The sequence below is a fragment of the Hyperoodon ampullatus genome (genome assembly GCF_949752795.1).
Source record: "Hyperoodon ampullatus genome assembly, chromosome: 11".
NCBI classification, from domain to species: Eukaryota; Metazoa; Chordata; class Mammalia; order Artiodactyla; family Ziphiidae; genus Hyperoodon; species Hyperoodon ampullatus.
Window position 1 is genome coordinate 88,100,214 of NC_136924.1, and position 20,641 is coordinate 88,120,854.

At 37.8% G+C, this 20,641-nt stretch overlaps 2 protein-coding genes across 2 annotated transcripts in view; one reads left to right on the forward strand and one right to left on the reverse strand.

The window, feature by feature from the left end:
• The window catches only part of PLCZ1 (phospholipase C zeta 1), a gene marked incomplete at its 3' end in the record, with an annotated part of 59,269 nt that extends 43,638 nt beyond the window's left edge, over positions 1-15,631 (forward strand). Inside the window, exons 9-12 of the mRNA XM_079715206.1 lie at positions 537-709; positions 3,743-3,875; positions 14,624-14,773; positions 15,546-15,631. Coding sequence (XP_079571332.1) covers positions 537-709; positions 3,743-3,875; positions 14,624-14,773; positions 15,546-15,631 — 542 coding nt within the window. The remainder of the gene's footprint in view (positions 1-536; positions 710-3,742; positions 3,876-14,623; positions 14,774-15,545) is intronic.
• Positions 15,632-17,000: 1,369 nt separating this feature from the next.
• LOC307060875 (ADP-sugar pyrophosphatase-like) lies at positions 17,001-17,418 on the reverse strand (the record flags this gene model as incomplete). Its single annotated transcript, XM_079715711.1, has 1 exon — positions 17,001-17,418. One exon carries the CDS (start codon positions 17,416-17,418, stop codon positions 17,032-17,034), a length of 387 nt encoding a protein of 128 aa, XP_079571837.1. The 3' UTR covers positions 17,001-17,031.
• Between the last annotated feature and the right edge of the window lie 3,223 nt (positions 17,419-20,641).

Sequence of the window (20,641 nt, forward strand, 5' to 3'; positions counted from 1 at the left end):
GTGGGATCAGGATGGTAGGGAGGGCAGTGGGGGGTAGATGGTGGTACTGCATTGTAGTGGCTATTTACCAGCCTATATGGAGTTGTTTCTATATTTTAACAACAATTATTGCTCTGCCTGTTCCCCGCTTTCTCCTCTAGTGATTACAGTACCTCTTTAGTCATGAAAGTTTATGATACAGTTGGTGTCTTCCCTTCTAGCATTTAATGTACTGATTTTCTTTACTCTCATATTTCCTGAATGTTTTCTGACATGTACATTGCTATTCTATAATCTATGCTGTATGCCATTTTGATTTTTTAACTCAAAGCTGTAAAATAATTTGCAGATTAAATTTTGAAACTCATCTTTATATGTTAACAAAGACATGGCAAAAGGAAAGGTTTAAAAATCATGACTTATTTGGCTAATGCTTGCTCTTAAAATGTTCGAAGATATATAATCCATGATTAGGTTTCAGTAAACTGTTTAATTGCGTTTCTTTAGATATACCCTCTATTTCCTGACAATGTTAAAATAGTCTTTTTCCCTCACAGTGGCCTTAAATTTCCAGACCCCTGGTCTGCCTATGGATCTTCAAAATGGGAAATTTTTGGATAATGGTGGTTCTGGATATATTTTGAAACCACACTTCCTAAGAGATAGTCAAACAAAGTTTAATCCAAATAAAGCACTAATGGACAGTAATCCAATCATACTTATGATAAGGGTAAGATTAATTACTTTTTCTTTTAACTTTATTGGTTATGATATAAGCTAGATAGTATGCATTAATATTTTTCGTTCTATTGATTTTCTTTAATGCCTTTTAAGTTTCTGTTAATCTTTTCAGGTAATGTAGGTGGGTGGTATTTCAGCATCCTTCCATATCTGAAAAATGTCTTTCTGTTGCCTTTTTGCATGGATGAAAAAAATTGCATAGTTCTAATTAGAGGAACTAGTCTAGGTGTTCTAGGTGTTGTTCTAGTGAAGGTGGGGTGTTTCAGCCACTTTTTCAGATCCCTTCCTAATCCACACAAATCTCATTGCTGTGCTTCTGTGGATTTCTTCTTTCCTTTTTAATCTATATGCAAGCGGTTCTTTCTCACTTTCATTTGTGGGTGAGAAAGAATTTCTTAGTCCTCATCTCAAACTAAACATTCTCCTTGTATTTTATACACATTCACATTATACACATTCACTGTTTCAACCCCAAACAATACTCAAATCTGACCTCATTTTTGGACTATAAAGGCTTATTTTTAAATTTTATTTAAATTCCTTGATTCAATTAACTCAGGCAAGAAAAGTGGGAGCTATTCTTGTCTTCCACATCTCCTTCACTTCCCATGTCCGATCCATTCCTAAGTTCTGTAGATCTCATTTTAAATGTCTTCCTTATCCATCCCCTTGATCTGATGTCATTTGTTACTGTCTTTTTTTTAGGAATCAGTTACCTGTCATCACCTCCATTCCTTTGGCTTCCTAAGGGGTTTTCAGGTAGCCTTGTCTCAGTTGTCCTGATCCATCTTCCACAAGTCAACCAGAGAGATTTTGCTGCAGTGCTAATCTTATCATGCCTACTTAATATTTATTTGTGTCTCCTGATCGTTTTCTTAGTCTGGCTTTGTCCTACTCCTCTAGCCTCATCTCTTACTTCTTCCAGCCTTTCAACCCATTCTGAAACTGTATGGAAGCCTTCTTTTTTGTCCACAATGACTCTTCTATGTATTGCATATGCTATTTCCTTTGATTGGACTACTCTTCCGTCCTTCTTCTGCCTATTGCATTCTGACTCATTTTTCAATACTTTACGTGTCACTTCTTTTTGGAAGCTTTTACCTGTGCTTCTTTTGAAGTTTTCTTCTGTTTTTCCATAACACCCTATACATACATACATTATGGCACTTACCACACTTTAAATTATAATTATCTACTTGTTATACTTGTCTTTCTCCCCCCACTTGTCTGAGGGTCCTTTAAGGATAAGGACTCTGTTTTGTTCAACCCTTATCCACAGTAACTGACACAAAGTATATGCTCAATACATGTAGGTTAATTGAATGATTTCTTTTTCAAGTTGAGAATACTAAAGAGAATATATGTGCTCTTTTATTGAGAAAGTGAAGATGGAGGATAGCTGGTATGCATAGATGTTTACAAATGCCACCTGTTTGTATTCTGAGAGGTCTCGTGTAGGGGTGTAAGTGACATGGTGTGAAAGAGGCAGGGTTGATGATTTTCCTAGGAAGCTGCTGCCATAGCCATGTGTGTCTTCCCCTCTTGTTCTGATTGTTCTAGGGAGCTTTGTGATTACATTATGACTTGCACAAATTGTGGAGAGCATGATTTGGGAATAAAAGTTTAGCCGTTAGCTTTCTTAAGTCCTTGATGAAGCCATTTAACATTTCTGGTTTACTCTTTGTCAACTGTAAACAGAGAACTTTGGATTAAATCAGTTATTTTCAAGCTTATAAAAACTAAGATATTATTTTCTAAGTTTAAAATCTCGTGTATAAGACCAGTAGATGAAAGCAGAACTATCTGGTTGACCACTAAGGGTTTTCTGTTTGACATCCATCCTCTGCAGCGGTCCCTGGAAGGGCTTTGTGAATCAGAGTGTACAAATTATCTGAACAATAAATCTCTAAATTCTATTTCAGTATGTACCTTCTCCATATTGATAAGGGTTTATTACCTGGAGGGCCCTATATTCAGCTGATAGGCTCTGGTATCAGTGTACTAGTTTTTCACAGTCAATGTTCCTTCAGGTTACCTTGATATCTAATTATGCTTATTGATCAATGCCCGTTCCATACTGGTTGTTAAATATTTGCACAGTTACTCTGGTTGCTAGCTGATGCCATAATTTGTAGATGTAGGAAGGAAAAAATTACACACTGGCACTTTTTTCTTTTCTTTTCCTTCTTCTTTCTTTTTTCACAACAATTATTTATTTGTTCCTCTTTATTATAATCTTCAGAAATTGAAATCATGTCTCAATTTTTTATGTTAGTACACTCTATAAACTAGTACACTTCAAATACTGTTTTTTTTTAAATTCAGACTTTGTTCCTTAAAGTAAAACAAGTCTGTGCTTCAACAATTAGCTTGACTAATAGAAGACTAAATAAAACTATTATTAGTTACTTTGTTAAGCATTTTTCTGCTATCCAGTCCCTAATATATATATGTAATAATTGATTTTGTCAAACTCAGGTTACTTATGACAATATAGAAAGCAATGGGTAAGGTAAAATTTCATGATAAGTTATCCAAACATATAAATTATACTGTCAGAGAATGCTATCATAGGAAATTATGTGGTGTTTTTTCTTATATTTCAGAAGTCATATTTATAGTTTACAATTTTTTTGTTGTATATATACAATATGAATTTGAAAAGAGTTCATGTTTTTGGAGTGACTCAGCCTGAATTACAGTAGAAGGGGATCATAACAATGCTTTTAAAATAAAAATATTTGTTGGACCATCAATCTTGGAGAATGTGGATTCTATTATAATCACATATTCGTAAAATGGAATAATTTAGACATGTTCCTGGTGTTCATATATTGATACTTGAGGATAAAAGAGTTAAAATTAAAAATTGGCACTGTTTTCTACTTTGTTTGTTTGTTTGTTTTTGGTGGGAAATGACTTAGTAAATCATGATTTTTGGAAAACCTATTTTATTTTGAAATTAAGCAGTGATGCAGTTTGACATTCTGCTAAATTCTTGAATTCCCTTATTTTTGTGCAGCTCATCAGTGGGATCCAGTTGCCTCCCAGTTATCATTCATCATCTAACAAAGCTGACACATTAGTGACTGTAGAAATTTGGGGAGTTCCAAATGATCAAATGAAACAGCAGAGTCGTGTAATTAAAAAAAATGGTGAGCTCCTAATATATTTTATCGAACATCTGTTAGACTTCTTGTTGAAAAGCTTAAAAATTATATATTGATAGAGTTTTGATACATATTTATTATTCATAAGGAAAAGGTTTTGCATTATGTTCAAGATGACCAAAGTGTTATATGCAGCAAAAACAATTTGACAATGACTTAATGTTGGCTAGATGTATTTTCAGATTACAGATACAAAAATGTATCTGACCTGAAAAATTAGTGCTTTTTCCATTTTTACTTCCTTTTTATGTTTCCTTGTATGACTGAATTAAGAGCAACATTTTGACAGCTGCAAATCTACTTAGCTTCTAGCCTCTGTGTAAAATAAAGAACTTAAGATTTCTCTGATACCACATGTTACATAGTTATACTTCACTACTTGAATTATTTTAGATCAGAGGTCTGCGGCTTCTGACTCAGGCTAAGGATGCCATAGAAACCTACTCGTACAGTATTTGGATTAAAAATTCAGTCATTTTTGCCACAAGGGAAATGTAGGAATGGAAGAAATGACTTTGGTAAGATTTTCAGTGTTCCAGCATCCCATGATAATTTAGGTAATACAGTACTGACATTGTTATTTCTTCTCTGAAGTTGAAATCATGAAGGAAATTAGAAAAGTATAGATTCTTGGGGTTGACTCTTAGAATCACCTGGGAAGAGAGCTTGCAAGTGATCCTTTGAGTCTAGAATCTTCTATGAGTGGATATTCCCAAAATATAGTGGACTTCATTTCAGAGTCTGGAAATATGCTCCAGGCTAAATGGCACAGATAGAGAAGCAGGTGCCGTCTTAGTAGTCTTCTTCTTCTTTGGTGATAGTACCCCCCCTGCAAAATGTCCAATGTTCAACTCCTCCCAAATCCAGAATATTCCTCCAGCATGGCCCCTAGTGCAAAGGGCATGAAAAAAGGTTTGGGAAGTTTTGCTACCTCATCCTATGTTATCAGTGGGAAGGGATATTAGTGATGACTTCCTGCCTTATTTGGCACCCCTTAGAGTTGAAATGGCAGTGTCAAGAAACGGTAACTGCTATCAGGAAGCTTCTAGTAACCTATCCCTTGTTTTCTCCATCCTCTTAATTGAATCTTCATGACAAAATGCACAGAACATTAATTTATTCAATGCACCCCTTATATAATACTATGATTCTAGCTCCCGTTAGAAATTTGATTGCATCCCTGGGTTTTATGAGAATAACCCTACAGAAATTCAGTTTGGTTCATTAGACATTACTGGGCCCATTATATTAAAAGCATGGTTCTAAGTATCAAAAAAACTTCGAATCTCTGTTTATTAACTGCATTCTTATGTATGTCCCAACTAATTCTATTGTAGATAGTTTACAGTTCAGTGTGGAATATGAGATATAAGTAAAACTGTTATGAAAAAGTCATTAGTGCTTTAAAGAAAGTACAAAGAATTGTATGGAAGGGGCAAATTTCGAGATGGTTCTTGGCAAATGAGTAGAATTTTTTATAGAGATTGAGGATAAGGGAACTTTTTTTCTTTCTCTTTTTTTTTCTGGCCATGCTGAGAGGCTTGCATGATCTTAGTTCCCTGATCAGGGATTGAACCTGGGCCATGGCAGTGAAAGAGCCAAATCCTAGCCACTGGGCTGCCAGGGAATTCCCAAGGATAAGGAAATTTAAGGCAAAAGTAATAATATGAGTGCTGAAACATGGAGAAAACATTCAAACATGTTAGGGAAAAGTAAAGAAGTAAAGAAGTTCAAATGCAGTGTACTTAAGAAAGATTAGTGTGAGATAAAATGAGAAATTTACCTTGGGTATGGTCATGGAAAATAGTGAAAGCCATGATAAGGTAGTAGAAACTTTTTTTTCTGTATAAAATGAATAAAATTAAAACTTTTAAACAGGGATATAAAACACTAAGAGAGTTGAGCGTTCCAGAGATCATTTCTGCAGAGTAGAAAGGACGAAGTGTATGAGAGAGAGATGAGAAATACAGAATAGAGTTAGATGTGATCTCACGGTTAGAGCATGTAGAAGTCAGGTCCTAAACAAGGGCTGTGGCATCAGAAAAGGAGTGGAGGATGCATGTGAGGAAGACTAGCAAGACTAAAGGTGTAGATAACCGGACAGGAGGGATTCTGAGATCACTTAGCTACTAGGGTAATGAAAGACATGAGAGTCTGGGAGGCAAACGATCACATTTGGGTAAGATGGGGAAATGATTTTTAACTATATTTGTAACTAAGCAAATTTGGTATTCTGGTTTATTTTTTATTTATTTTATTTTGACACTAAAAGGACTTTCATATATATATCTATATATGATTGTGTGTGTGTGTGTGTGTGTGTATGAAAGAGTGAAAGAGAGTATGGTGAAGGAGGGTTGGAGGAGGAAGAATAAATTAGTATAAGAATTTCGTGCAGACATTTTTCAGTGTCTATAAAGAACTGACTCTCGGGCTTCCCTGGTGGCGCACTGGTTGAGAGTCCGCCTGCCGATGCAGGGGACACGGGTTCGTTCCCCGGTCCGGGAAGATCCCACATGCCGCGGAGCGGCTGGGCCCGTGAGCCATGGCTGCTGAGCCTGCGCGTCCGGAGCCTGTGCTCAGCAACGGGAGAGGCCACAGCAGTGAGAGGCCCACATACCGCAAAAAAAAAAAGAACTGACTCTTAAACCTGTCCCTATGCTCCATTGAATTACTTCTTTTCTTAGGGCAAGGTAAGATGGTTATTATTTCAGTGTGAATCAATTTGTTTAATATTTTTACAGGCATAGACTGCATTCTGGATTACTTCCTAGTAAATGTGCACTTGTGACTACAGATGCACCATAGAAAACATAGATATGGTATAATTAGTCATAAATGCTTCAATACTTCTTGAAATGTAACTCAAAGGACAGATCTATTGAAGTAGTAGGTGTAGCATTGCTTTTGTACAATGAAAAATAATACATTATTTTTCTCTGAACTTTTGAGTTTTTATTAAATAAGAGTGTATATTTGATCTGGATGTGAATTTCTTGATTCCATTCAATTATGCTTAATTTTTCTCTGATTTGGGTCACATTGTGATACAATTTGGATTTCTTATTTGGCAAGAGAGTGTTTGGGATAATCTATTTTGCTAAGGACATAAATTACTCATCAACTTTGTATTTTTTTAACATCTTTATTGGAGTATAATTGCTTTACAATGGTGTGTTAGTTTCTGCTTTATAACACAGTGAATCAGCTGTATGTATACATACATCCCCATATCTCTTCCCTCTTGGGTCTCCCTCCCTCCCACCCTCCCTATCCTGCCCCTCTAGGTGGTCACAAAGCACCGAGCTGATCTCCTTGTGCTATGTGCCTTCCCACTAACTATCGATTTTACATTTGGTAGTGTATATATATATGCCCATGCCACTCTCTCACTTTGTCCCAGCTTACCCTTCCCCTTCTCCGTGTCCTCATGATGTTGTTTTGATGAAGCTCAATGAGTTGAAATTGAATAGAAGTAATTCAAGTTTATGGGGAGATTACATCAGACGGGTTGGGTTAGATCAAACAACCCATACAAAGATAACACAAATTTAGTTCTAACTCATGCTTACTCAATGTCTTAGTTCAGGCTGCGTCAGCAGCAATAAAAACAGACTGGTTGGCTTAAAACATAGGAATTTATTTTCTCACAGTTCTAGAGGTTAGAAATCCATGGTCACATTCTGGTGAGGGTCCTCTTCCTGGTTTGTACGCAGCTGTTTTCTCGCTGTATCCTCCTAACATGGCAGAGCCAGATTATTTCTCTTGTGTCTCTCCTTATGAGGGCATTAATCCCATTCTTGGGGGCTCCAACCTCATGACCCAATTAATTCCCCGAGGCCCCACCTCAAAATAGCATCACGTTGGGGATAAGGACTTCAGCATCTGAATGAGGGGGCAAAAACATTCATTCCATAGCACTCATACAGTCCATCACACAGGGGCAATAAGCTTCTGTTTATTGGTTTGTGTGTGTGTGTGTGTGTGTATGTGTGTGTGTTAGTTTCTGTTTAAAACAAAGTGAATCAGCTATACATACACATATATCCCCATATCTCTTCCTCTTGCATCTCCCTCCCTCCCACCCTTCATATCCCACCTGTCTAGGTGGTCACAAAGCACCGAGCTGATCGCCCTGTGCTATGTGGCTGCTTCCCACTAGCTATCGGTTTTACATTTGGTAGTGTACATTTGTCAATGCCACTCTCTCATTTTCTCCCAACTTACCCTTCCCCCTCCCCCTGTCCTCAAGTCCATTCTCTAGTAGGTCTGCATCTTTATTCCTGTCCTGCCACTAGGTTCTTCATGACCACCTTTTTTTTTTTAGATTCCATATATATATGTTAGCATACGGTATTTGTTTTTCTTTTTCTGACTTACTTCATTCTTTATGACAGACTCTGAGTCCATCCACCTCACTACAAATAAATCAGTTTCTTTTCTTTTCATGGCTGAGTAATATTCCATTGTATATATGTGCCACATCTTCTTTATCCATTCATCTGTAGATGGACACTTAGGTTGCTTCCATGTCCTGGCTATTGTAAATAGAGCTGCAGTGAACATTGTGGTACATGACTCTTTTTGAATTATGGTTTTCTCAGGGTATATGCCCAGTAGTGGGATTGCTGTGTCGTATGGTAGTTCTATTTTTAGCTTTTTAAGGAACCTCCATACTGTTTTCCATAGTGGCTGTATCAATGTACATTTCCACCTACAGTGTAAGAGGGTTCCCTTTCCTCCACACCCTCTCCAGAATTTACTGTTTGTAGATTTTTTGATGATGGCCATTCTACCTGGTGTGAGGTGATACCTCATTGTAGTTTTGATTTGCATTTCCCTAATGATTAGTGATGTTGAGCATTCTTTCATGTGTTTGTTGGCAATCTGTATGTCTTCTTTGGAGAAATGTCTATTTAGGTCTTCTGCCCATGTTTGGATTGGATTGTTTGTTTTTTTGATATTGAGCTGCATGAGCTGCTTGTAAAGTTTGGAGATTAATCCTTTGTCAGTTGCTCAATGCAAATATTTTCTTCCATTCTGAAGGTTGTCTTTTCATCTTGTATATGGTTTCCTTCACTGTGAAAAAGCTTTTAAGTTTCATTAGGTCTCATTTGTTTATTTTTGTTTTTATTTCCATTTCTCTAGGAGGTGGGTCAAAAGGGATCTTGCTGTGATTTATGTCATAGAGTGTTCTTCCTGTGTTTTCCTCTAAGAGTTTTAGAGTGTCTGGCCTTACATTTAGGTCTTTAATCCATTTTGAGTTTATTTTTGTATATGGTGTTAGGGAGGGTTCTAATTTCATTCTTTTACATGTAGCTGTCCAGTTTTCCCAGCAGCACTTATTGAAGATGCCATGTTTTCTGCTTTGTATATTCTTGCCTCCTTTATCAAAAATAAGGGGACCATATGTGCGTGGGTTTATCTCTGGGCTTTTGATCCTATTTCATTGATCTATATTTCTGTTTTTGTGCCAGTACCATACTGTCTTGATTACTGCAGCTTTGTAGTATAGTCTGAAGTCAGGGAGCCTGATTCCTCCAGCTCCATTGTTCTTTATCAAGATTGCTTTTGCTATTCGGAGTCTTTTGTGTTTCCATACAAATTGTGAAATTTTTTGTTCTAGTTCTGTGAAAAATGACATTGGTAGTTTGATAGGGATGGCACTGAATCAGTAGATTGCTTTGGGTAGTATAGTCATTTTCACAATGTTGATTCTTCCAATCCAAGAACATGATATATCTCTTCATCTGTTTGTATCATCTTTAATTTCTCTCATCAGTGTTTTATAGTTTTTGGCATACAGGTCTTTTGTCTCCTTAGGTAGGTTTATTCCTAGATATTTTATTCTTTTTGTTGCAGTGGTAAATGGGAGTGTTTCCTTAATTTCACTTTCAGATTTTTCATCATTAGTGTATAGGAATGCAAGAGATTTCTGTGCATTAAATTTGTATCCTGCTACTTTACCAGATTCATTGATTAGCTCTAGTAGTTTTCTGGTAGCATCTTTAGGATTCTCTATGTATATTATCATGTCATCTGCAAACAGTGACAGCTTTACTTCTTCTTTTCCAATTTGGATTCCTTTTATTTCCTTTTCTTCTCTGATTGCTGCGGCTAAAACTTCCAAAACAATGTTAAATAAAAGTGGTGAGAGTGGGCAAACTGGTCTTGTTCCTGATCTTAGTGGAAATGGTTTCAGTTTTTCTCCATTGAGGACGATGTTGGCTGTGGGTTTGTCATATATGGCCTTTATTATACTGAGGTAAGTTCCCTCTATGCCTACTTTCTGGAGGGTTTTTATCATAAATGGGTGTTGAATTTTGTTGAAAGCTTTTTCTGCATCTATGGATATGATCATGTGGTTTTTACTCTTCAATTTGTCAATATGGTGTATCACATTGATTGATTTGCGTATATTGAAGAGTCCTTGCATTTCTGGGGTAAACCTCACTTGATCATGGTGTATGATCCTTTTAATGTGTTGTTGGATTCTGTTTGCTAGTATTTTGTTGAAGATTTTTGCATCTATGTTATCAGTGATATTGGCCTGTAGTTTTCCTTCTTTGTGACATCTTTGTCTGGTTTTGTTATCAGGGTGATGGTGGCCTCGTAGAATGAGTTCGGGAGTGTTCCTCCCTCTGCTATATTTTGGAAGAGTTTGAGAAGGATAGGTGTTAGCTCTTCTCTAAATGTTTGATAGAATTCGCCTGTGAAGCCTTCTGGTCCTGGGCTTTTGTTTGTTGGAAGATTTTTAATCACAGTTACAGTTTCAGTGCTTGTGATCAGTCTGCTCATATTTTCTATTTCTTCCTGGTTCAGTCTTGGAAGGTTGTGCTTCTCTAAGAATTTGTCCATTTCTTCCAGGTTGTCCATTGTTTTGGCATACAGTTGTTTGTAGTAATCTCTCATGATCCTTTGTATTTCTGCAGTGTCAGTTGTTACTTCCCCTTTTTCATGCCAAGATCTATTGATTTGAGTCTTCTCCCTTTTTTTCTTGAGACTGGCTAATGGTTTATCATTTTGTTTATCTTCTCAAGGAAGCAGCTTTTAGTTTTTTTGATCTTTGCTATTGTTTCCTTCATTTCTTTTTCATTTCCTTCTGACCTGGTTTTCATGATTTCTTTCCTTCTGCTAACTCTGTGGTGTTTTTGTTCTTCTTTCTCTAATTTCTTTAGGTGTAAGGTTAGGTTGTTTATCTGAGATGTTTCTTGTTTCTTGAGGTAGAATTGTATTGCTATAAACTTCCCTCTTAGAACTGCTTTTGCTGCATCCCATAGGTTTTAGGTCATCGTGTTTTCGTTGTCATTTGTTTCTAGGTGTTTTTTGATTTCCTCTTTGATTTCTTCAACAATCTCTTGGTTATTAAGTAGTGCATTGTTTAGGATCCATCTGTTTGTATTTTTTATAGATTTTTTTCTGTAATTGATATCTAGTCTCATAGTGTTGTGGTTGGAAAAGATACTTGATATGATTTCAGTTTTCTTAAATTTACCAAGGCTTGATTTTTGACCCAAGATATGATCTATCCTGGAGAATGTTCCATGAGCACTTGAGAAGAAAGTGTATTCTGTTGTTTTTGGATGGAATGTCCTATAAATATCAATTAAGTCCATCTTGTTTAATGTATCATTTAAAGCTTGTGTTTTCTTATTTATTTTCATTTTGGATGATCTGTCCATTGGTGAAAGTGGGGTGCTAAAGTCCCCTAGTATGACTGTGTTACTGTCAATTTCCCCTTTTATGGCTGTTAGTATTTTCCTTATATATTGAGGTGCTCCTACGTTGGGTGCATAGATATTTACAATTGTTATATCTTCTTCTTGCATTCATCCCTTGATCATTATGTAGTGTCCTTCTTTGTCTCTTATAACAGTCTTTATTTTAAAGTCTATTTTTTCTGATATGAGAATTGCTACTCCAGCTTTCTTTTGATTTCCTTTTGCATGGAATATCTTTTTCTGTCCCCTCACTTTCAGTCTGTATGTGTCCCTAGGTCTGAAGTGGGTCTCTTGTAGATAACATATGTACAGGTCTTGTTTTTGTATCCATTTAGCCAGTCTGTGTCTTTTGGTTGGAGCATTTAATCCATTTACATTTAAGGTAATTATCGATATGAATGTCCTATTACCACTGTAGGCCTTTTCTTTCTCCTGTGTTTCCTGACTAGAGAAGTTCCATTAGCATTTGTTGTAAAGCTGGTTTGGTGGTGCTGAATTCTCTTAGCTTTTGCTTGTCTCTAAAGTTTTTAATTTGTCCATCGAATCTGAATGAGGTCCTGCTGGGTAGAGTAATCTTGGTTGTAGGTTTTTCCCTTTCATCGCATGTCCTGCCACTCCCTTCTGGCTTGCAGAGTTTCTGCTGAAAGATCAGCTGTTAACCTTATTGGGATTCCCTTGTATGTTTTTGGTTTTTTTCCCTTGCTGCTTTTAATATTTTTTCTTTGTAATTTGTGATAGTTTGATTAATATGTGTCTTGGCGTGTTTCTCCTTGGATTTACCCTGTATGGGACTCTCTGAGCTTCCTGGACTTGATTATCTCCTTTCCCATATTAGGGAAGTTTTCAAATATAATCTCTTCAAATATTTTCTCAGTCCCTTTCTTTTTCTCTTCTTCTTCTGGGACCCCTATAATTTGAATGTTGGTGTGTTTAAGGTTGTCCCAGAGGACTCTGAGATTGTCCTCAATTCTTTTCATTCTTTTTTCTTTATTCTGCTCTGCAGTAGTTTTTTCCACTGTTTTTTTTTTTTTTTTTTGTGGTACGCGTGCCTCTCACTGTTGTGGCCTCTCCCGCCGCAGAGCACAGGCTCCGGACGCGCAGGCCCAGTGGCCATGGCTCACGGGCCCAGCCGCTCCGCGACACGTGGGATCCTCCTGGACCGGGGCACGAACCCGCGTCCCCTGCCTCGGCAGGTGGACTCTCAACCACTGCGCCACCAGGGAAGCCCTGCAGGTTTGTAGTTTCCATTGTTTTTGGTGTCTGCCAGTCGGTAAGGTTGGTTCGGTGGGTTGTGTATGCTTCCCAGTTGAGGGGACTGTTGCCTGTGTTCTGCTGGATGAGGCTGGATCTTGTCTTTCTGGTGGGCAGGACCATGTCCGGTGGTGTGTTTTGGGGTGTCTGTGAACTTATCGTGATTTTAGGCAGCCTCTCTGCTAATGTGTGGGGTTGTGTTTCTTTCTTGCTAGTAGTTTGGCGTAGGGTGTCCAGCACTGTAGCTTGCTGGTCGTTGAGTGCAGCTGAGTCTTGATGTTGAGATGGAGATCCTGGGAGATTTTTGCTGCTTAATATTATGTGGAGCTGGGAGGTCTCTGGTGGACCAGTGTCCTGACCTTGGCTCTCCGACCTCAGAGGCACAGGCCTGACACCCTGCCAGAGCACCAACCCTGTCCACCACACGGCTCAGAATAAAAGGGAAAAAGAAAGAAAGAAAGAAAGAAGTTAAGAAAGGAAGAAAGAAAGAAAGAAAAATAAAATAAAATAAGGTTATTACAATAAAAAAATAATTATTTTAAAAATTTAAAAAGTAATTAAAAAGAAAGAAAGAAAAAAGACAGCCACCAAACCAAAAATCAAATCCGCCAGTGATAACAAGTGCTAAAAACTATACTAAAAAAAAAGGACAGACAGAACCCTAGGACAAATGGTAAAAGCAAAGCTATACAGACAAAATCACACACAGAAGCATACACATACACACTCACAAAAAGAGAAAAAGAAAAAAATATATATATATCATTGCTCCCAAAGTCCAGCACCTCAATTTGGGATGATTTATTGTCTATTCATGTATTGCACAGATGCAGGGTACATCAAGTTGATTGTGCAGATTTAATCTGCTGCTCCCGAGGCTGCTGGGAGAGATTTCCCTTTCTCTTCTTTGTTCGCACAGCTCCTGGGGTTCAGCTTTGGATTTGGCCCTGCCTTTACGTGTAGGTCGCCTGAGGGTGTCTGTTCCCTTTTGGGAAGTCTGAGGTCTTCTGCCAGCATTCAGTAGGTGATCTGTATGGGTTGTTTCCACATGTAGATGTATTTCTGATATATTTGTGGGGAGGAAGGTGATCTCTAGTCTTACTCTTCCCGCCATCTTGAAGCTCCTCCTTGACTTTGGATCTTAAAATGAGCAGTTAGTCAAAAGAAGGATCAGGAGCTGACTTGAGAGCAAACATTAGTGAGCTCTCATTCCAACAACTGTCTATAGAGCTCTTCTCATAATAGGGCCTGATATAGAAAAATGATGTTGTTTAACTTCCTCATGTCTCAGTTTCTTTGTTAATAAAATGCTGGAACACAACAGTCATATTGTGTTAGTGAAACGTTTCCGTTCTGAAATCAGACTCCATTTGTTTTACTTCCTGCCCGAGCACTTAATGGCTATTTATGTGAAACCCTTTGGAGCTTATGTAACATCTTTGTGGCTCAGTTTTCTCATCTGTAAATGTGGATAGAAATAATCCTGATAGGGTTTTTGTGAGGATTAAATGAGATTATCTGCTTAAATTTTTCAGAATATTGCCCAGAAATTGTAGACACTTAATAAGTGTTATTATTGTCATTATTATTCCTTTCTCATTGGGTGCATTAAAAATTTAAGTGCTTTAAACCCCAAGCTTTTATTATTACTATTAAAAGTGTTGAAAATAAGAATTTTAGAGAACAGATATTATGCATTTTTGTCTAGGGGTGGTGTTTAATTTTTTTTTTTTTGGTTGTATCTCTTTCTTTATATTTCAGCTTTTAGTCCAAGATGGAATGAAGCATTCACATTTATTATTCAGGTGCCAGAATTGGCATTGATACGTTTTCTTGTTGAAAATCAAAGTTTAGTAGCTGGAAATGAATTTCTTGGGCAATATACTCTACCAGTTCTATGCATGAACAAAGGTAATATTCCTAAAAGTAAGATGACTGTGCTAATGTTTATATATATTTGGAGTTTACCAAACACACGCTTTTATATACCAAATAACTCTCTCCATGACAGTCAGATGTAAAGGAAAATTTATGTATTGACACATACTTTCTCCCAGTGGAATTACAGAAATGTGTTCTGATACAGAAGGTGGGGTTGGGGAGTGGGATTTCTAGGAAGACTAATTAGACAAACTTGGCTTGTATGAGAATTTCTCTACCTGGACATAGCTCTCTTGTTTCAGTTAAGAGTAGGCATGGCTACCGTGAAGGAATGAAGGATGGGAACTGCACAGAAGGGAGAAGCAGTGAGTCCTTCTTCCCACCTGAGGAGATACTGGGAGCCCAAGACTCTCTTTTCTTGATTCTTTCCAGGGCTGCCTTGCAGTTACCTTTCAGGGGTGACTTACACTGTGCTCCCAATTCTATCCTTATTTTTTACTTTTCTACCACCATCTGAGATGTACCTAGGAAACAGTCTTTCTGAAGCAGAAGGGTGGTGGCTAATTTTGGAGACGCTGCACTTTGAGGGAGGAGAAGTGTGAGCTGTGTGGTGTTTAGTAGGAAGTCGGGATAGAAACTTCAAATATTTTACTTTGGGGGAAAATTAATATATGGGATGGAATATAACTACATAGTCCTAGCTTTTATATGTGCTTACTCTATTACTTCTCAGGAGCACTACTGGGGCCACTGTTGATGAATTTATTTTTATTGTTCTAATCAAATGTGATTCTTTTTGCAGGTTACCGTCGTGTTCCTCTGTTTTCCAAAATCGGTGAGAGTCTTGAGGCTGCTTCCCTGTTTATCTATGTTTGGTATGTCAGATAGCAGCTAATGGTGCCAGACACAGCATTAGCTGTACATCACAATAAAACAGCCAGAATGGGTGTCCATATCTTTCTCCTTTTTTTCTAACATAAAGCAAAATAATTATTTTGAGATATTGAGCCAGTGCACTTTTAAATATGCAAAATAGAACAGTGGAAACAAAACAGAAACTTCAGAGGGTCCCGACAGTATGGCATTCTCGTCAGCCAATTTCTCCTGCCCCTCTGCTGCTGAGGCTGCTCTTTCAACTTGCTTGTATCATGTTTAATTAGTAGAATTTACAAGATGCTAAAATACGTCTGATTGTATAAGATAGGTTGGCAAGTATTTGGCAGTATAAAAGAAATATGAAATCTAGGAGTGTTTTAATTTCTAGACACCCACTACTACATATGGTAGTAAGAAGGAATTAGATTCCCAGGTGCTTGGTGCCCTTTTGAATCCTGGGGAGCAATTAGCCTCTGCATTCTCAGACTAGTTCTCAGGTGCTATGCACTGGATTGGGTACCCTGTAATTATACAGACATTCTTATGAGTGCATATGATTTTGATTTGCATTCAAACTGCCTCCAGACTCCATACCTATAAAAAAGATCTACTATGGGGACTTACATGCTTGGATCTCTGAATGAATTTTCAGTGTTTCTGAATCTGCACTAAATGCACATTGAAGGTTGCCTCTTGGTCAGAGATGAGATTCCTGTGCTGTTTCATATGCTGGGCTTCTCACCATCAGCAGGACTTTGCTTTACTAAATGTCATATGTAGAAGAATATGGTTCATTATTAACTGTTTTTCAAAAAACCAGGCATACTAATACTTGTTCTATCACATTGTTGCATGGTAGTGAGATGAAATCACCAGTACAATTTTTGACAAATTAGGGGGCCCTCTTAGGTATTTGTTGAAATTAAATCTGAATTTATAACTAAAATAACAAAAACGATTCTTTGTTTGAGATGTTTACTAATGCATTATCAGTTGATGGCCGAAAAAATATACAAAAAAATCACATCTACCCTGTTTTACTATTATCATGGTTTAGCCTCAGAACTAAATATTTAAAATAAAAATGCCACTGGGAATTCAAATATCCAACCCATAAGGAGTCAGATGTCCCAGATTACTCAGTGCATAGTCATTCAGATCCTCACTCACGGGCTCTCTGGATTTAAGGTTAGGGTACAGTCTCCCCAGGAGGGACGCACAGCCAGTTCTCAGAGGCCTGCTTCTATTTTGCCAGATTACAGGAGGATCTTTACTTATTAATTTATTTATATTGCTTTTATTTTATGAAAAAGCTAATTTCAAATCTACATTAAAACTAAGCTGAATACAAACTCTTAGTGAAGGAGGTCTGGTGGTTCTGTTTACAAAAACGTGGCCACTGTCCTTTGCCCTTAAAACTTCAGGAAGGGCCCTTCAAACGGCTTTGTGTTTGAATGTTTCAGTGCCAGAGGGTAAGAATAGACTCTGGTGTCCACTGTCAGATGTTCATCAGCTACCAGAGCATCACGTCTCTTCAGCAGGTCATTCTTTGGTAAGGAACTTACTTCTGCAAAATCCCCATCTCCTGGCTTTGGCTTAGCATCATCTCCATTGATAGTTACTGTCACGATGTGTGTGGTACAGTTTGACAAACCTGGATCCATACGTACAGGTGGAGAACATTCAGCAACATCACCCTTATAGCCAGTTTCTTCCTGAAGCTCCCAAATAGCAGCTGCTTCTGGGCTTTGGTTGTCATCGATGAGACCCATGGGGAATTCAAGGCAGCAGCCTCCCATTGGTGGTTGGAACTGCTTCACCAGAATGATACATTGGTAAACGAAGGGTTGTTTGCAGCACTGAGGTAACCACCACCCCATCAGCTGACTGTCCTTACATGGTTGTGTGCTTCCCAGTTTCCCAAGTTCTTGTTAGATCAGTAGGATCCCTATGAGTTGTTTTTTTAAGTGTGACCCATTTCAGAAGGATCTTATTTATAATATCTATGTTCAACCTAATAGCAGGTGAGATGTTCAACCCATTAACCCAAGGATTTAACCTTCTCTAAACCCCTAAAGCCTTTTGAAGATCTGGAATTTCATGAGGCTTAAAGACTTTGATCACATGAGTTTTGCAAAAGAGTTCATTAATTCTTGCAGCAGGAAAAACTTATTTCTCAATTATACCAATAAGATTTGAAATAAGGAAAAAGGATGTATTTCCTTTTCTCATTTTTCTTCAGGTACCACTCAAATTCAACTCACTAACTGTGAAGACAAAATCTATCTTTTTTTAAATATTCCTAATTCACTTGTAGAAAAATAATAGTGTTGAGGAGCAGAAGAAAACATAAGAAACAGCTAAAATGAACCCCTGGGCTGTGGTAACAGAAGATCTTTTAACTTTTAAACTCTTAGTTTAAATGTCAGTTCCTCAGGGAAGCCATCCATGATCTCCTAGATTAGGTTACATTCCTTGGTTTATGTTTCCATACAACTGATTAAAGTGACAGCTAGGAGGTGACTTTGTGCTCTCAGGGAGGCCTTGGTGTTGCTAAGAGCTGGCCTGACACTCACAGTCAGGCCGTGGTGTTCGTCTGCCAAACCTGAACAGTTTTACATCAGCACCCGACAAGGCCACTCTGTGACCACAATGGGTAAGGAGAAAAACGGAACCAGTCTGTAATCATGACAGAGCATCTGACAAAAGCATGAATATTGTCCAAACAAAAAAGTGCCAAACAGTCCCCAGGAAACATGAATGACTGTCAGATTCTTCACCTACTTCCTTGAACCCTCTCCCAAATCATCTGACACAAGCCTGAATCCAACAGTAAGTCCTTTCCAACACCCCTTCACTGAGACACCCCATGGTTCTTCATTTGTGTGTCTCCCTCATTGCAATGAAGAATCGACCTACTGTGTGTGTTTCCGGTGGTCTTTGGCTGGAAGGCATTAACATAAACCTGGACTCTTCCTTTTGTTACTCTCATTACCTTGTAGTGATTAGTGACAGGAAAGTTTTGTTATGTTGTTAATTTTGACCTTTACTTTTTTTCTGCTTCTGGTTATTTAGAGCCTCAAATAGAAAACATGCAGAGTACAATCTAGACTTACCCTGACTTTTGTTTGGGGGATGGTGACCACGGGAGGCCACTGATGCTGATTGCTGAGACATAAAGTTGCCCTATTTTTGAAAAGAAGAGTGGAGAAACTCCCTGTAGCTGTAAAAAGGAGGTCTTTATTTTAATTTTGGGTAGGGGGGCGTGTATGGTGTTTTTGAGGGATGCAGACACATGCACCCTAGATAGTGCCTCGAGGGGTTCCACTCAAAACCTTTATGCAAATTTCAGGGATTATTTGGGAGCCACAATGGCAAAAAGCTCATGTTGTGGATTAGGATCCAGAAAATGGAATCGCTTACATTTAGTGAAGCCCTTATGGGCTTGAACAGTGAACATTTTATTGGGAGAATATATGAACTGGATTCCATTTTTCATGAGTTATTAAAAGTCCATATTTTTGGATAGTGCATAAACATTTGTTGAATTACATTTCTTTCAAAGGAATAACCCTCTGGAAATATTTGTACCAGCAAAAAAAACATTCTTATGATGCATTCTGGATTCTTAGGCCATGAAGTTTGAGCCCTCTGTAGTATTCAGAGTTAAGCTCTTTTTACCAGCCACTAGAAATTTTCATTTAAAACACCAAAGGGGTAGATTAAAGTGGAATTTGAGCTTATTAGAGATTGGTCTTCTCCATGTTTTGCATTCTTACACACCAGCTGGACACGTGGTGGTGATGGTGGTAGTGGTGGGAGTTGGTGTTAAATTCCTTAAAAACCTACACATTTTCAGGGGCTAGCGCCCTCTTTCTACTTCCCATTTGTATGCAATTTAACTTTCACACTTTCAGTCACTATTCCTATTCTTCTCCCGGGACAGTCCCTTTTCTAACATGAGAGTTCCATCTCTGAAATGTTAGCAGTGCCTAACATGTGCCTGATATTAAACAGAAATTAGGGAATTCCCTGGAAGTCCAGTGGTTAGGACTCCCCACTTTCACTGCTGAGGGCCCGACCGGGTCGAGGAGCTAAGATCCAGCAAGCTGCACGGCAGAGCCTAAGTAAATAAATAAATAAATAAATAAACAAATAGAAAATAACCTAAATCCTTGCAGCAATCCTACATTTTATTGTTAATGTAACAGGCTCAGAAACACTGAGTTGCCTAAAGTCTATAGTAAATGACAGAAACACGGTTATTGACCCAAGGCAGTTAATGTAACAGGCTCAGAAACACTGAGTTGCCTAAAGTCTATAGTAAATGACAGAAACACGGTTATTGACCCAAGGCAATCAGGGAAACAAAAGTTGATTAAGTTACACAATATACAAAAATTAGCTCAAATGGATATTAGACTTAAATGTTGAATGATAGTGTTTACCAGTTTATTTGCTGTTTTTGGTGGAGGGATAGACCTTTGGAGGGAGTTTCCTACTCCATTTTTGCTGATGTCATTTTCCACCAATATTATTAACATATTCAATTAGTATAATACTTTTATTACAATGAATGAACCAATATTGCTACATTATTATTAACTGAAGTCCGTACTTTATTCACATTTCCTTACCTTTTACCTAATGTCACTTTTCTGTTCCTGGGTCCCATCTACAATTCACATTACACTTACTAGTCATATTTACTGAGGCTGCTCTAGGTTGTGACAGTTTCTCACACATTCTTTGTTTGTGATGAACTTGATGGTTTTGAGAACTACTAGTCATGTATTTGGTAGAATGTCTGTCAGTTGGGTTTGAATAATGCTTTTCTCATGATTAGACCAAGGCTACAAGTTTTTGGAAGGAAGACCTCAGAGGTGAAGTGCCACTTTCATAAATCTTATCAAAGGTGCATTCTATCAACATGACTTTTCACTGTTGATATGGACATTTATTACCTGATTGAAGTAGAGTTCGTCAAGTTTCTCCTCTGTAAAGTTCTGTTTTCCCTGCTTT